The 16148-nt window shown below is 41.9% G+C and overlaps 1 protein-coding gene across 1 annotated transcript in view; it reads left to right on the top strand.

Annotated features, from left to right (window-relative positions):
* The window catches only part of SHB (SH2 domain containing adaptor protein B), a 175672-nt gene extending 160175 nt beyond the window's left edge, over nucleotides 1–15497 (top strand). Inside the window, exon 6 of the mRNA XM_072991910.2 lies at nucleotides 13275–15497. Coding sequence (XP_072848011.2) covers nucleotides 13275–13458 — 184 coding nt within the window. The 3' untranslated portion in view covers nucleotides 13459–15497. The remainder of the gene's footprint in view (nucleotides 1–13274) is intronic.
* Nucleotides 15498–16148: the final 651 nt, after the last annotated feature.

The raw sequence follows: 16148 nt of genomic DNA, 5'->3' as shown, positions 1-16148 counted from the left end.
CTGCCCACTCCCAGATCTATAGACCCCACCGACAGTATAAAAAAGCTTGTTAAGAGGAACATGTGCTCTTCACTGTTTTCTACCTCCACATCTGCCAAAAAGCTTTCCAAGATTCTGCTCTTAGGTGTCCTAAAGATGCCTTGGCAGTAAATGTTGATACTAGATTTTTTTAAAGAGCATTCAACTCCGTGTACGGCTTCTACATCAATAAAAAGCTACATATGAAAGCTCCAGAATAGTTTGAGACTCTGTTACTTCCTTTTTTAGAAAAACAAGAGAAAAGCTCTGTCCATGTTCCAGGAAGATTGTTTTCTCAAAATAAAAGATGATATCCCAGGAGCTAACTCGCTTGTCTTTGTACAGTATCAATTGACTGCGAGTTTCTCCTCTTCACAAAGATTGGCTTTGAGTTTATGAACTTTCTCACTGCTGTGCTAGAAAACCTTCATCATCTCCTCTCCCCATTTCTAATACAGTTCAGATATTTTTAAGAAATGGGGAAGGGACCATATTTGAGCAATGTGAATTCTTTAGTGAATGCCTGCAGCATAGCTACAGTCAGAACATCTTTGTTAAGACACCACAGCAGTTGCTTCTCAGTTGTGTTTGAACCTTGTCAATGCATTGTGAAAGCTGTAGTTCACTCTGTCTCATATTTATCCTGTTTGGTAACATTCATTATATCTGGGGTGGGAGTCCTTTAGTATCAGCCTCCTTTCAGGCAACTCAATCTCTGTGTGGGAAGAGAGTTGTCCTTGGTTGTTCAAAACCAAGAGGTAAGCTTAGGCTTAAAGGTACTTTTTATCCAGTGTTTACTCCCTCTCAGTTATCTCGGTTTTTTCATTGATCTCAGATAGGCTTAGCTCAGTTTCTATCTTAGTCTGCTGGTATGGGATGAGGGGAAAGTGGAGGGCAGGTCCTTTGTGCCCTACCTGTGGGCTACCCAGAGAAAGCCACCCAGTTTGAGTATAACACTAGGCAGAATGGACCTTTGGTCTGATCCAGCAAAGCTGATCTTACATTCTCACATTAGAATGCATTATAGTTTCAGGTGTCTGTTACACAGTGTAGCATGACAGTGGCTTGTTGGCTTAGCAAACTTTATCTGGGTGGTTTTATTTTATTTGTTAGATATAGATTCTCCTTTAACTTTTCTGAGACACTGAAGAATCAGAGTGAATTTGATTTAAATCAGATTGCTTTATATCACAATTTAAATGTAAAAAACTCAGACTTTTGATGATTTATTTTAATTTTGTGATTTAAATAAGTGGGATTTAAATCACTGATTTTTATCCACCCTGTTAAAGATTATAACAACTTTCTACGAAGGTCTAAAAGAAACAGATATATCCATGAACCGACAGACAGCTGGTTAGAATATTTGTCCAGCCGGTACTTTGTGTTATTTGTTGGGATTGGCATTAGGGTCTCAGCGAGGTCCTTCCCCATTATCTGTTAGCTCTCCTGTTTTCTTAAAATATACAGTGTCTGGTGCTGAACCTGGGTTCCAGGATGTGTCCAAAAGTACATTTGCATTTGACACTTCCCCAAAGGCAAGTTCAACCAAGTTATCATGCTGCATGAAGGAATACCCCAGTACATGCCCAGTGAAACCTGATTGCTCCATATGGCTGGGGAAACCAGTACAGTGGTGCCTCGCTTGACGACGATAATGTGTTCTGTTAAAATCGCTGTTAAGCGAAATTTAAAAACCCATTGAAATGCATTGAAAACCGTTCAGTGCATTCCAGTGGGTGAGATACCTCATCGTGCAAAGATCCTCCATAGGGTGGCCATTTTCTGGTGCCTGTATAGCGAGGAATCCATCCTGAAAACAGCGCGGAACCATTTTGCACAGCGGGCGGCCATTTTGAAACCTGACAATCAGCTGTTTTTAGATCATCGTAATGCAAAGAATCGGTTCCTGAAGTAGGGAACCAATCGTCATGAAGCAAATTTTCCCCATAGGAACATTGTTCTGTGAGCGCAATAGCGATTGCAAAAAACCCATCGTAAAGTGGATTAGTCATTTAACAAGGTAATCGTTAAGCGAGGCACCACTGTAATAGGCATGTACGTTTTCTGTAGTTTATCTTCTATGGACTGCCATCTCAAAACTTCCTGAATTGAATGAATGCTGTAGATCCTGGAGCAATTTGGAAAATCATGACCCATTGGTTAACAGAAAAAGCCAGGCTGGAAGTCAAATAAGGCCATGCTTCCCTTGCAACACCCTTTATCCATAATACCAGGGATTCTGGTGACCATATAAACATTTCAACGTGAATAGGTGCAGCTCAGGTAGACACTAATCGTATTCCTCAATATGTATCCATGGATCCCTTAATAAGAAAATGTCATCCATGAAGTATTATCTCATTGAGAATTTTGTGTTGTGTCAAATGTTGAACATAACTTTGTTTTCCTCCATGGAGGGACCTGTATAAAAGGTCTTGTGTCAGGATGCACGCAGGGTGAAAATCCACAAGTGCTGGCTATTGTTCTCAGATCTGATCTTTGTCTTGACTTGATTTTCCAATGTAACTTTTTCCCTAGAGTATTCCTCTGCAGAGATGGGAGGAAAACCTAATAGTCTGGATCCTAACTAGGAGTCTGTGAGCAGAAGCAAAAATAAGTCAGGAAAAGAAGGAGAATGAGTTTTTGATCATTTCCCCTTCCCCTTGTCTCAGATTTTTTTTCAGGGTATAAAGAATGCAAGAGGGAATTGGTGAAATTGTGCCCTCCCCACTTCCACTGCTGGAACTCTCCTCGGGAAAGTTGCTGCTAACAAGAACAAACTCAGGATCGCAGACTGTGTTGGAAAGCAGTCTGTAAAATACCAGAAGGCTTTAAGTTATTGGCAGCCAGTGTCTACTTGGATGCCATACACAGCGCCATTTGTTTGGACTCCAAAAGATTTGAAAAGTAATCATTGTTCCCCTGAGATGTGCAGTCTTTGCCCAGATGAGAGTGCCTGACATCTCTTGCAAATAAACATTTCATTAGGAGGGCTTTTGTTTAAAGCATAGTCCGGAGCCCACCTAGCATGTAAGCAGAAGTGACAGGGGCCCCTGCTGTTTTGCAGGCTGGCTTTCTGCCGAGTGCCCTGTCATTTGATGCTGTCCACCAGGTTTCTCCCATCTTTTGTCCCTCTTTTCAAAGCAACTGATTAAAACCAGGATCCTTACACAAAGCAGCCGACACAGTGCTTTCGCTTTCCCACTTGTTGGGGGACTGGGGAGATGCTCAGAGAAGCATGATGTCAACTGGAACTAGAGGAGAAGTGCTGTTAATTGCTCTGTGAAGATAATAGTTGTCAGATAGAAAACAAAATACAGCTCAAAATTTGGCTCTTGGAAAGAACTCAACGTTTGGCTCTTGGAAAGAACCCACAGCGCACTTCATAACCCTCCTCCCTCTACCAAAAAAAGGAGCAGCTTGCAGAGCTTTCCAGATGGAGGATCCTGCTTACCAAGCACTTAATTTTGTGTTCAATATTTACAACATTATTTTGTCACCCACTTCCTCAGAAGGAAGGCTGCATCTGCTTGGATTATGGCCTCCTCTGACAGTGTCCCACTAAAATTATACTACAACTTTTTTTACTTCTCTACTCTTGATTAGAACAGGCAAAAGGGAGCAAGCAGGAAATGTCTTCAATAATACCTTAGCTAAGATGATCAGGCATGAATTTCCCTCTGGCAATTTTTTTTTTGCCACTCATATATTTGATGTAAACTGATATATTTAATGTAGCAAATCTACTCCCAAGGGTATAGAGACGTCCTTCTATTATGCAGAGCAATGTAGTTGCCCTGAGCAACAATTGTTGGGATTGGGCAGCAAATGCTAGAGGAAAAGGCCGCAGCCTCACACCCTTTGGTGGTGGTGGTGGTGGTGGGGACCTCAGAAATTAGCCTCTATAAAGGCCAAGGTGGAAGATACTCTCCCACTAGCAGTGTTGAAGAACTAGCCAACTACAAGCACCCATAACTAACTAACTAAAAGTACCAAAGGTCTTTGTTTTCTTACATGAACGTTATTAGAAATAATGACAGATTGCCAACATATAGCCAGGCATTCAGTTTGAACCTGTGAAGCTACTTGGATACAGAGCAATAAAAATAATAATCATATAATGATGTGCTGTCAAGTCAATTCTGATTTATAGCGACGCTTTTCAGAGTTCTCCAGGTAGTGAGTAAACAGAAGTGGTTTTCCATTCCTTTCTTCGAGGAGCACTCTGGGACTGCAGCTTGCCCAAGGACACACTGGGTGGCTCTACTTGCAGGAGGCATAGTGTGGAAAAGTCACAGTGCTGTAAAGCCAAAGATTGGGAGTTCAATTCCCCACTGTGCCTCCAGGGGAAAGAGCCAGCCTGTGTGGCCGTGGGCAAGCTGCACAGTCCCAGAGCTGCCCCCAGAAGAGGGCAATGGTAAACCACTTCTAAGTACTGTTTACCTGGAAAATCCTGAAAAGAGTTGCCCAGAATTGACTTGACAGCACATGATTATAAAGTTGATGATACAGACCAAAGATCTTCCATTTCCTATTCTGTAGTATACAGTGGTGCCTCGCACAGCGAGGTTAATCCGTTCTGGATTAACCCTCACTGTGTGAAAGCATCGTTGAACGGAACGTAAAATGCCATTGGAACGCATTAAACATGGTTTAATGCGTTCCAATTCAGCCGAATACTCACCGTTCAGCGATGCTTCTTAATGGCCGGCAGCCATTTTCGCGCCCTCCCCTCGCTTAACAAGGGCGCAAAAACATTGCGCGTGGCCATTTTGGGGCTTCCGGCGGCCATTTTGTAGCCGCGGAACAGCTGATCGGCGGGTCGCAAAGCGAAGGTCGGTAAGCGAACCGCTTACCAACCTTCACTCTGCGATTTTCCCCCTATCTAGGCACCATTTTGCGATCACAAAAACGGCATCGTTGCGCGGATTCGTCGCTCTACGGAGCGACCGTTGTGCGAGGCACCACTGTACTTTGAATGCTTAAGGCACAGGAGAGCAACTTCATAACATTTCTAAATTAACTGTAGAAACAAATAATAAGGGAAATGTGTAGGTAGGTTTTTAAGAGAGTAATGAGGGTGGTAAAAGAAGAAATATGCTGGTTGTGTCTAAGATTATATATATATATGTAATTGTCACTACACAATGTATTTACAGTAGGTTCTACCAGAGGTCACTCTGGCATTTTGATTTCGTCTTCTATTCATTTGTCCAGTGAGTTTTATTTGTCAGATGAAAATTTGGCCCTTGAACTCAGTTGCCCTGACAGTCACCCAAAAGCCAAAGCCAAAATCTAGTTGCATTTTGCAACAACAGCAAATCAGTAAAGGTGACCTCTAGGTTCTACAAAGTCTGGCAAATGAACTTAAATTCTGCCTTAGCTGTCAACACCATACGCTGAAAGTTCTTTCATCCTTTTAAAAAATGAGCTCACATTTACTGCTTCTTTTTTTCCAGGTAAGAGAGTTCCTTGCCATTTAAGTTAATTGGAAGCTATTCTGCTGGGGAACTCAGCCGTGTTCTCATGCTAAACACAGAATTTTACTGAGCAGTAGGAGAGCTGTAAATTCCAGGAAATAAATGGATTGGTCAAATAGAAATGTCAGCCTGTTTGAGAGAGGAGGATGAGAATGAGTCAGGATAGCCTCCTGATTTCCGTCATTCTTTTCTCAAGATAGAGATCCATCATCTAGCAAATAGTCCATGTGCTGCAACAGTAGATGTGATTGAGAAATAAAAGCAAAGGAAACAAGGAGACCACTCATCTCATCATTTTGACTTGCAGAAAGATGTGGGGTTGTTTGTCTGTTTGGTCTTTGTCTTTTGGTTTATGCTTCTTATTCATAGTGATATGAGATGTTCAAAGCTGCTGTCAGCATGGATGGTAAAACAGACCCTGGACACCAATGCCACCATTTAACACTACATAGGGCCAACCATGCTGGACATCTTTAAATGCCAGAAAGAAAGCAGCCTCCTTGTGCTATTAGTGAGAGCCAATAGTTGGAAAGGTTTGCTATTGAACAACAGCTTCTAGAACCTCCCAGCCAGGATGACCACACCTTCTGTATAGCACATTCAAGCTTTTGGAAAACATTATATACAGTGGTGGTTGTAGGTTTTTCGGGCTGTTTGGCCGTGTTCTGAAGGTTGTTCTTCCTAACATTTTGCCAGTCTCTGTGGCCGGCATCTTCAGAGGACTGGAGTAGGAACTCTGTCTGTGCCCTGGAGTTCTGACTCCTGTCCTCTGAAGATGCCGGCCACGGAGACTGGCGAAATGGCAGGAAGAACAACCTTCAGAACACGACCAAACAGCCTGAAAAACCTACAACAACCATTAGATCCCGGCCATGAAAGCCTTTGAAAATACATTATATACAGTATTTTTTTAAAAAAACCAGCCTTGTAAAGTAGGCTAATTCTGTTGTCCCTTTAATGCATTTGGGGGAGATCAAGTCGTGAGCCCTGTGGCATACTTTTTGTCATTTTTGTGAGTTCATGGCAGAGGTGAAGCTTGTAATAAGCACATCCCAGATCTCACTTTCAAATTTTGATAATCATGAGGCATGAGATGAGTCTGCTCAAAAATGCAGCCCTTTCCTGAGTCCTCTCAGCAGTCTTTATGATGGTTGTTGTGGGTTTTTCAGGCTTTTTGGCCGTGTTCTGAAGGTTGTTCTTCCTGCCGTTTCGCCAGTCTCTGTGGCTGGCATCTTCAGAGGACTGGAGTAGGAACTCTGTCCATGCTCTGTTGATGTTTGTCGGAATGGCTTTTGTCTTTTTTCAGGAGATACTGTAATCAGCATGTTTTGTTGTGATAAGGGAGGGGGTAGAGGGAGAGATTATCTGTCACTGTGATTGATAGGTGTCGTTATGATGGTTGGTCATTCTTGCTTATGTTGTCTTCCTGTTCCACCTGCAGCATCAGGGGTGGATCAGAGGCTAGGAAATAACACATGTATATCAAACAAAGGGTGGTTCGTGATCCAAGGAGGAATACCTCTCCCTGAAATGACTCAGACTTTGCATCTGACTAAATGTAACGGGAAGAATCTTGTCACAGGGTGGCTGCAGGCCTGCCCTGTCCTACCATTAGGCTAAATGAGACAGCAGCTTCTTGTTACAGTTTGTGTGCATCATGAAAGGTGAACAAAGCTTAGTTTGTGATTATTGTCAGTAATTGTTGTGTGTGAGAGATGGGAGAAGGGCTTATGTCTGTTTTTTCCTACCCAGGTGACATGGATAGTAGATAGTCTTTTGAATTTGTCTGATGGTTAAATCAACAGAATGGTGCAGTTTTTTCACTGTCCAGGAATTTGCAGTTGCTGTTACCTTTCTCCTTAAGGGTAATCAGCAGGACTGGTTGCCATCTTAATGATCAGTGCTTAGGATCCCAATCCCATATTTACTGGTGCTCAGAGACTGTGATTTTTGAGGAGTGCCAGGTTGGAGTTGTCCAAAGAAGTCTTTGAACATGATAGGAATGAACATCGGCCACTTCAGAGATAGGGTTTGGTAGAGAGAGAAAAAACCAGTTTTGCTCTGATTGGGGGTGACAAGATCCTTTCTACTTTTTAAGATGAAGTGAACCTGACAATGCACCAGATTCCAAGTAATAGGGTTGTAATCACTGGGCACTTGCTCTGCCTCCAGTTGCATAAATGTTACATGGGAGTGTTTTAAAGTCATTTTCTCATGAACAAGAAGGCAATTTAACATAACTATTACCCTGTGCTCTTCATGAAAAATGCATTAAGCAATTACAACTGGAAGTAAGAGGTCTTAGGAAGCAACACACTGCTGTAGGCGATATGTCCCAACAGCTGCAAAAGAGTGCAATGTATTATTAAATGCCTTGATTATTAGGAAGGAGATGGTTCACATTAATGTCTGGGGGAGGGTGTGCTGTCTGTCTCTCTGTCTATCTAGGTAAGAATGTTTTGATGATTCTTGTGAATGAAAATAATTATTTTTCTTTTTGTGGGATAGGGTTGTGTCTTTGCCTTGGTTGGAACACCCATTGTGCAGCTTGATAGTATGAATTGTGCAGATTGCTTGTTCAGAAATCCCCTCTGATTGTGGCTTGGTCCTTCCGTGTTGGGGTATCGGGAGAGTTGTGAGTGACACATGCTGTTCTCAAAAACCTTTGAGTGGTGCTTTGTTCCCTGCCAGTCCAGCTTACAGGACTTTACTTAAATCCCGAGTTGACAACGCTGTCAGCTGGACGCTCATATCTGGGAAATTTAAAGGATGAAAAAGAGGCAGTCACGCTCTCCGGGCTTTTGGATTATACAATGTTACATGAGAAAACCCCACATTGTGCCGTTCTCTATATCATTTTCCAATGGTAGCAACTTCTAGGTACACTTCATTGTCAATGCCTTGACTCACTGCTGCTACTAGTGTGCCATAGTGTGGTTGGGTGAAATAACTATTGGAGATCAGCAGTTATGGGTTGCCTTATGACATATGTTCAGCGTCATTCAGCCAGTTTCTGAGTGAGAGCATTTACTATATTAATGCCACCGATCATGGGGACTCACATCCAGATACAAATGTTTCTGGGCCATTTCATATCCACTGGTGTCTAGCGCATTGTGCACATTGAAGAATGAGCTATGGTCGCTCGCAGCAGCCTCTTGAACACACTTCACTGTTTTGTGTTTTTCGCACATAACATTTATAGGTATATGTTTTAAAAGTCTAAGGCTTAAACTGCGCAATGAAAGGAGAGGTAATTCGAACTTCATGCTTTAGTTGCAGCATTATAGTGTTGAATCTGCTTTGCATGTAAAAAAAACAGCACCTCCTTGCACATATAAATTAGTACATCAAATAGAGAGAGTTGCTTTTTGATTGATACCACATAAAGACTGAAGTAATAAAAGTTTTTTTAAAAAAAATTCTACCACTTCATTCTACTTGACATTATAGATTGGGTGCTAAAGCATGATGTTTCATTTTGTGTACACTTGCACATGCCAGGAAATGGTGGAAGATATGTGTTAGCCTCGGGGTGGAACAGTCAGGAACTATCTGGGCAGGTGGACAGAAGTTTTACAAGACACACATTGAAGTTCCAGTTGATTGTACTATTATCACAAAAATACATGTCCTGGCCATGTTCTGGAAAAACATATAGGCTGCCATTTTAATGGACAGTTAAAAGCAGACATAATGGCAGACTGAGAATTATTTCTTCTGCTTGTTGGTCTTATTGGCAGCTGAACATTTCCAAGGAACTCAGTGACCCTTGTAGGAATATCTGGGACTGAGAAATCAACATTATTTATCTGGAAAATATTATTGCCTGGCCTTCTGGATTGAGTAAGCCAGACTGAACTAAAATCCTCCCTCATTTTTTGTGCATTTTACATTGGATATTAATGCCTCCTCTAGCTTTCCCCCACTCCTTTCCTCCTCCTGTACATTTCCAGTACAGTTCCCGATGTCTTTTTTTCTGGCTCTTTTGTTCTGATACAGATATCTGTAGGCCCAAGTCATTCTCCTCACATGATTGCTTGGCCGAGCCAAATACTTCTGGATCTAACCTGAAGAGAACAGAGACTTCGTATCATGTGAAAGTACATTTGTCAAGACAGCAGATCTTATCAGGCTTGATGAGTTGACAAGCTTGAAAACTCTTGTTTCCAGTTATTTTCTGACTGTTTCAGCAAAACTCTTCCAGGACTGTATTATTTTAAAGTATATCCAAGGGATTATGTGCTTGAGTTTGTCTGTACACATACACACAGTTCCTGTACACTGAAAACTTGCATGTTGAGTAGAAGATGAGGGGTGACTCTTCTGACATGCTGGCTTTGCATGGTTAGGGAATTTTTTTATAGGTATCATTCAAGCACATAATTCTCCTGCTTGTATGGTGAACTATCCAAGAGCCTTTGAGTGGGCAAGGATCACTTGAGAAGCCCACAGATTTCCAACCTATTTTACTTCTGAACTGATCTCCAGAGGCAAGTGTATGGTAATAGGATGTATATGTTGTCATGACTCTTTTCCAGTTATTCATCAGTCTCTGTTTTAACTGCCAAAACAAGAGGAGATTTCATCATTTTCTTTAGTCATTCTTTCTGAACCACTAAGACTTGTTGCAGCTTTGCTCTTATCTCATCATGTGGGCTGCTTCCTCTCTGCCAGGGATGCTTGCCTTGACTCCTTTTCTGTCCCGTTCTCCCACGGACATCTCTGTTTAATCTCTTGCGTCAAATAGGTACTCTGCTCCAGGTTATCATTAAGCTGCTGCTAGGTTTTGCCTGGGAAACACAACAGGCTTTATAATTTCTTTTAATCCTCTAGGCCCAGTTTTAATGGAGAATGTTTTGCTTTAATTGAATTTTGAATATCCAGAAAAAGCCTTAAAATGCTTTCTGCAGGCTTCCAGACCAAGCCCACCTGTGTTAGCCTTTGGTGAAGCATTGGTGGTCCAGTGGGGAAACTAGATCTCTTCCACTTTTCCAAAATGTCTTTTCCTGGTAGCCCAGGAGTGTTTGGATGTAATCCAAGTGACTATTTTACAAGCCTGTTTTAATTAGCAGTTTCCCGTTAAAAGTTATCAGGTCATTCATTTGACTACTCATCTTTCAGCATATCTCTTTAAAGCAAATGTTGACTCACAGCTGTGCACACCTACTGCTTCTGTAAAAATATCCAGCTGCAATAAAGTTCAGGTGGTTCAACATATGATGTAGGCTGAACAATTAGCTTTTAAAAGCAGAAAGTATTGGGGGGGGGCCAAAATCTTCCTTTTTCAGCTCCATCGTGTGTAGTTTTTCTATGGCTGGCTGTAGAAGGCAAATGAGTTGGGCTCTGGGCTTGGCGTCATGAAGGGAAACTAGACAGAGTGACAGGAGGTCTCTTGTGATAGAAGCTGTGCTGTTTGAGGTGCCTTTCTCGTCTTCGGCATGAGCATCACAGGCGACAGGTGCATATGGCAAAGCAGAGAAGGTTAGCAATTGGAATTGCTGGCTTGCAGCCTCGAGGCACTGATAGCTTCTACAGCACGCCTCAACAGCCTGTAGTAATTTGCCACGAAGAAATACTGGAGTTGAGTATTGTTGAAGATGAGCAAGCATAACAAAGGAGTACGAAAAAGAAAGAAAAAATCCACCAGGTTTTATTTCTTAGGTTGAGTGCTGGGTGAAGATTGTTGCAACACAGATTGCTGCTTGCGAGAAGATCCTGGTCAGAATTCCATTCATTTATCTGAAAGCCGCTAGTAAGAAAACACAGGGGTGTTGAGATGAAGGGGAAATAGTTTTTCACCCATTCTCCATGTATGAATGAAAATGGAATCCGGGGGCCTGCAAGAGGTCTTGATGAGTCTGCTAGTTCCATGCATCACTGCATTTGATAAGGATCCCTAAAAGCAAGGCTAGGTGTTACAGCAGATATGGGACTGGCACTGAAATACTGTACATCTCCCTGTGCCAAGCTCTGAATTCATCTTAACATCTAGTTGCACCCCGTGGTCTGATGTCATAGCGTGCATTGAGTGAGAACACATGTTTCTGGGAGGTGAGGAAGACATTGAATCAGCAGTATTATTTTCTGTGGCAATCCAATGTCTTCCCCACCATGCAGATCTGGCCTTTAAAACCTTGCTGTTTGCAATGCACATGGAGCTTACTGCCTCTTCAGAGCTTTGGTATCCTTCCTCTGTCTTTACAAACTTTACAAGAACTTTTCCAATGCCTTTTTTTGTTTTTTTGTCACAAGCCATTTCGATGTCTCTGCTAGCGTTCCATCCAGCTCTTGAACATTAACCCTGTTTTATAGGGGCTAATGCCCAGATTGTTCTTTAGTTCAATCTGGAAGTAGCGTTGCCAATAATCCACCAAAGTTACTGACTCTGAAGTATTTATTCTTTCCGCAGCAGTTTGCAGTGTGTCTTTGACAGCCACTCTCTGACATATCTGTCATGGCGAAATCCTAGCAGGACTGCCCTCTGCTCTAGTCTTGAATTAATATGCACCTATTTTTCAATCCCAATAATTTAGTGGCAGATCCTTAAACCATTTATTAGTATGGAAAAAACATAATGAACTGAAAGAACAGAACAATGTATCTGCTCATAATAAAGTATTTAGAGATGTCACCCTTGGCTTAAAGGAAATCGTTTAGAGAGCAATTATGTTTCAAAAGAGAATTATTCTTGTAAAGAATTGAAATTTAAATCAAGATTTTTTAAGCTTGCCAGAACTGTAATTACAGTGCCTGCAGTGATTTCTACTCTACAGAGAAGGGTCATTTCATCACAAAATTGCCTCAACAAATCTGAATAATGTGAGCCTGAAATTTGCTTCAGCCTTTTCATGGGAAACATTCAGTTTAAAAAATAAAATTCTCAGGCAATTTCAGAGGGGATAAAAGAGTTATTCTTGACTTAAAGTGGTCTCTCCATGTGCTTATGAAATGCAGAATGGAATATCTCTGCCTGCTGTATCCCAATCCCCCCAACCCCCCCCCCCCACAACAGAACAGGGAGATCACCCTGCATTACACACCCATTGTCTCATTGAATGTGTTGCATTTTGATAACACCTTTCTGTTTGGAAGGGTGGACTAAGGCTTCAGCCATGGCTTATTTTCCTTTAACTGTGGTTAAGAATTTAATGTACAGGATCTCCTTCCATCCTCACAAATTAGCATCACCAGCTAAATGCAGACGTCATTGTCTGGATGGCTGGTAGCGCTTCTTTGTAACATCTGAAACAAATGGTAGATTAATTTAGTTCACTGTCATTTAACTGTGGCTAAGAATATGTGAAAATTTTAAAATATTTGTTAATGAGTACCATATGTGTGTGTATTTATAACACCACTTTTATTCATATATTATGTGCGTGCATACAGATACACAAACGCACACACAGACACAAGTTTAACAGTTTAGCAATAGTAGAATAATGCTTACTCTCTGTTCTGCTGCGGTTGCTTGTATCACCAACCTACAGCCGGTGTGTGCCAGCCTTCATGATTAAATCCATCTTGTCTTTTCATTAGTTGTTCTCTCTCTTTTTTTCAAGTAAATTTGGTAGTAGTGGCAAATGGACAGAGCCACTGTTTTTTTCTATAAGTCTGCATCTTTTTCTGCACTTAAATTAGGTATCTCGTCCGTCTCCCTTCAACCATCACTAAGTTCCTGAAAGGACATCTTTAACAACTCCGTTTGCTTTGACTTTGCAACAGTTGTTTTACATGGCATGTTTTCATGCTTCTTTTCTCTTTCCACAGGAGCAACCAAGGGTTTATGCACATGAAGTTGACGAAAACCAAAGAGAAATACATTTTGGGCCAGAATAGCCCTCCCTTTGAAAGTGTGCCAGAAGTGATCCACTACTACACGGCAAAAAAACTCCCAATAAAAGGAGCTGAACATTTGTCACTCCTTTATCCTGTGGCTGTCCGGACCTTATAATTGCTCTGACCCATGCTCCTTCCTGTGGATTGGAGGTGAGGGGTGAAGCGGCAGCAGAAAGTGCATCGGCAGTCTCTTCCGCCAAGTTGATTGGAGCAGAAGAGATGCCCAGTTCTGCCTTTCAGAAGATGCAGACTGAGGTTTAGTAGTAAGAACAGAATCATTGCACTACTTTGCATGTCCCTGTGTGAAAATGTTGGTTATTTATATGAAAGGAGATGGCATTCAGAAATGGAAGAAATGCCGCATCTTCTCGGACTCTCCCACCACCTACGCACACACGCACCCTGCGAATGGAAAAATCTGCCAAATCCAAAGAATGGCCTTCCAACGTCTCTGCCTCTGACCAAGAGCCTGTCCTCCTCTTACCTGTGGAGGATCAGGGGTCAGGATAATCTTCCATGTGCCCAAATAGAGTCTGCAAATGGCCAACAAACTCTGTCATGTGAGGCTAAAAGGCACCTGGCCCATTGCCCTTGCTCAGCACAGAAGACCTGGGAACTTTGTGTTATGCACCCATTCCAAAATTTATATTGACTTTTTTCATGCACATTTTAATTCAACCTGAGGATCCCGCCCTCCTTTTTGGTCACAATGATGATGTAATTTGAATTTCATTTTGCAATGTCAAAAAGTATTCAATTATTTATGAATAGGGTATGTACTTAAATAGTGGTTTAATATATATATATATTTTTATCCCCTTCTCTCCTTTTTTTGGTACAATAGTAAAGCTCAAAGGGTTTTCTGTGCTGATTCCTAGATTTAAAAGGCAGCAAGCCAGTTCCGTTTTCTGTTGTGTGTGTACAGTGTCAGTGAAGTTGGTTCAGTGATTTGTGGGGAGGGTGTGGGATCCGTGTGGTGAGGGTTGATGTTTACATGACCAGATTTCAGACCTAACAAGGCTTCTTCAGGGCAGGCTTCCTCAAGCTGAAGACAGCACCTGTGCAGATAGTTCTCCCTGCGTAGATAGATATCCAGTGGGCTAGAGTGTTTTACCTCAGGGACGTGAGGCAAGCACAGAAAGAACAGCTGTCTTCTGCTTCTCCAGCAGAGGTGAACAATAGGTCATGCAGGAAAATGTAAGCCAGGGCTACTTTTTGCTTCCCTCTCATGCAAGAGGGAAAAGCCTATCATGCACAAAGGTATGGTTAGCAATTGTTCTGCTCCTGCCTTCTTAACAAGCTGGAATAACTGCAATCAAAGGCTCTCTTGCCCTTGACCACATAACTGCAGTTGGGCTTCTACCTCACCGGTGAAGTGTAGGTCCCTGCTTCCTCTTTGGCTAGCTCTTGGGTGTGTGAGGATTTTGTGCCTCCTGGGCCAAAAACTTGGCCAAATCTAAAGGAAGGGCAGCTGAAACCAGTGCCCACCATCAGGTTCCTTTCTCCCTTTTACTAGCCTCCAAAATAACTATTCCCGTGACCTGACATGATTATGGTGTTTTCCTATCAGCAGCATCCAGTGACGTAGATCATCATGAGGAAAATGTGCACCATAACATTGTGAGAGGGCAGTTAGTTGTACTCAACCTCAGCACTGGGCTGTTGTTTTCAACGGTGGACACAATTTTACTTCTGCTCAACGGCCTACTGTGACAAGGGGATCCCAATGAAGCCTGACCCTGTGTCCCAACTTTACTCTCTCCGCAACACTGTGTGTGCATTTCTCTGTTAGAGATCTGTGTCAAGATTCAGACTATGAATCTTTCACTCTTGGTTTGGTTCTACATTTGCAATAAGGCTGTGAAATTAACCCACTGTTTTTTGCTGGGCTGTTTTTCAAACATACAACTTCATTTATGTGCTGGTTTAAAAAGTGTAATGGAATAATCATTACTCCAATGCCTATGTAAAATAACTGCTTCGTTGTACTGTACAATGTGAAAAGAAGTCCTCAGATGATCTGGACTTATAAATAGTATCTTTGTTGCCTGATTCATTTTAGCCTCATGCAGACCAGTATTTAATCTGGTACTAATTCCAGCATTGTGATTTACCTGTTTGAGGACAAAAAATAAATAAATCTGTAAAAACGAATGTTGAATCTCCTGCCGCTAATTACATGGAATGGTCAAACTAATTCTGCATGCCAAGTGTTTCTCTGTTGTTGTTTGGGTTTTTAACAAATATGTAGGGGTTTCTCCCTAAATGAAGTAAAAGAACAATCATTTTTTAAAAAACAAAAGCAAAAGTAAACAGTTGAGTTCCTTCTTTAATTTTTTTTGCCAGTTTCTGCCATAGAATGTATCATTGCTTTTTCCACAGGTGACTCCAGGATCTCCTGTGACCCACACTTCAACCATGGGTTGTAGACTTCTTGCCCTTTCACAACAAGTGGTATGGACAACAGGAGGTTATGGCTCACCTTGCCAGGTGCAGGATAACCTGCCTATGGTATGAGCTGGTTCTTATGTCTGCCCAGCCTAATATTGCACCTGCCATCTGTTCTCTGGCCTCGTAAACAGGAGGTGATCCTTCCCACAAGCACTGCCCAAGCATAGTATCAATATGTACCATAGTGACCACCACTTAACAAATATACATTCCCAAACTGACTTCATGCACCAAAACATTTTGAGAATTGCACTATGTTTAGTTACTTTGTATTTAGCAAAAATGTACATAACCAGACATCAACAATGGAAGTTTCTCCTGGGGGCCATGCAGGAGCATTTTCATAATCTAAAT

This window comes from Pogona vitticeps, chromosome 2, assembly GCF_051106095.1.
Source record: "Pogona vitticeps strain Pit_001003342236 chromosome 2, PviZW2.1, whole genome shotgun sequence".
Taxonomy (NCBI): domain Eukaryota; kingdom Metazoa; phylum Chordata; class Lepidosauria; order Squamata; family Agamidae; genus Pogona; species Pogona vitticeps.
Note: the sequence above shows the minus strand (reverse complement) of the source record. Positions and strands in the feature narration are given on the sequence as shown.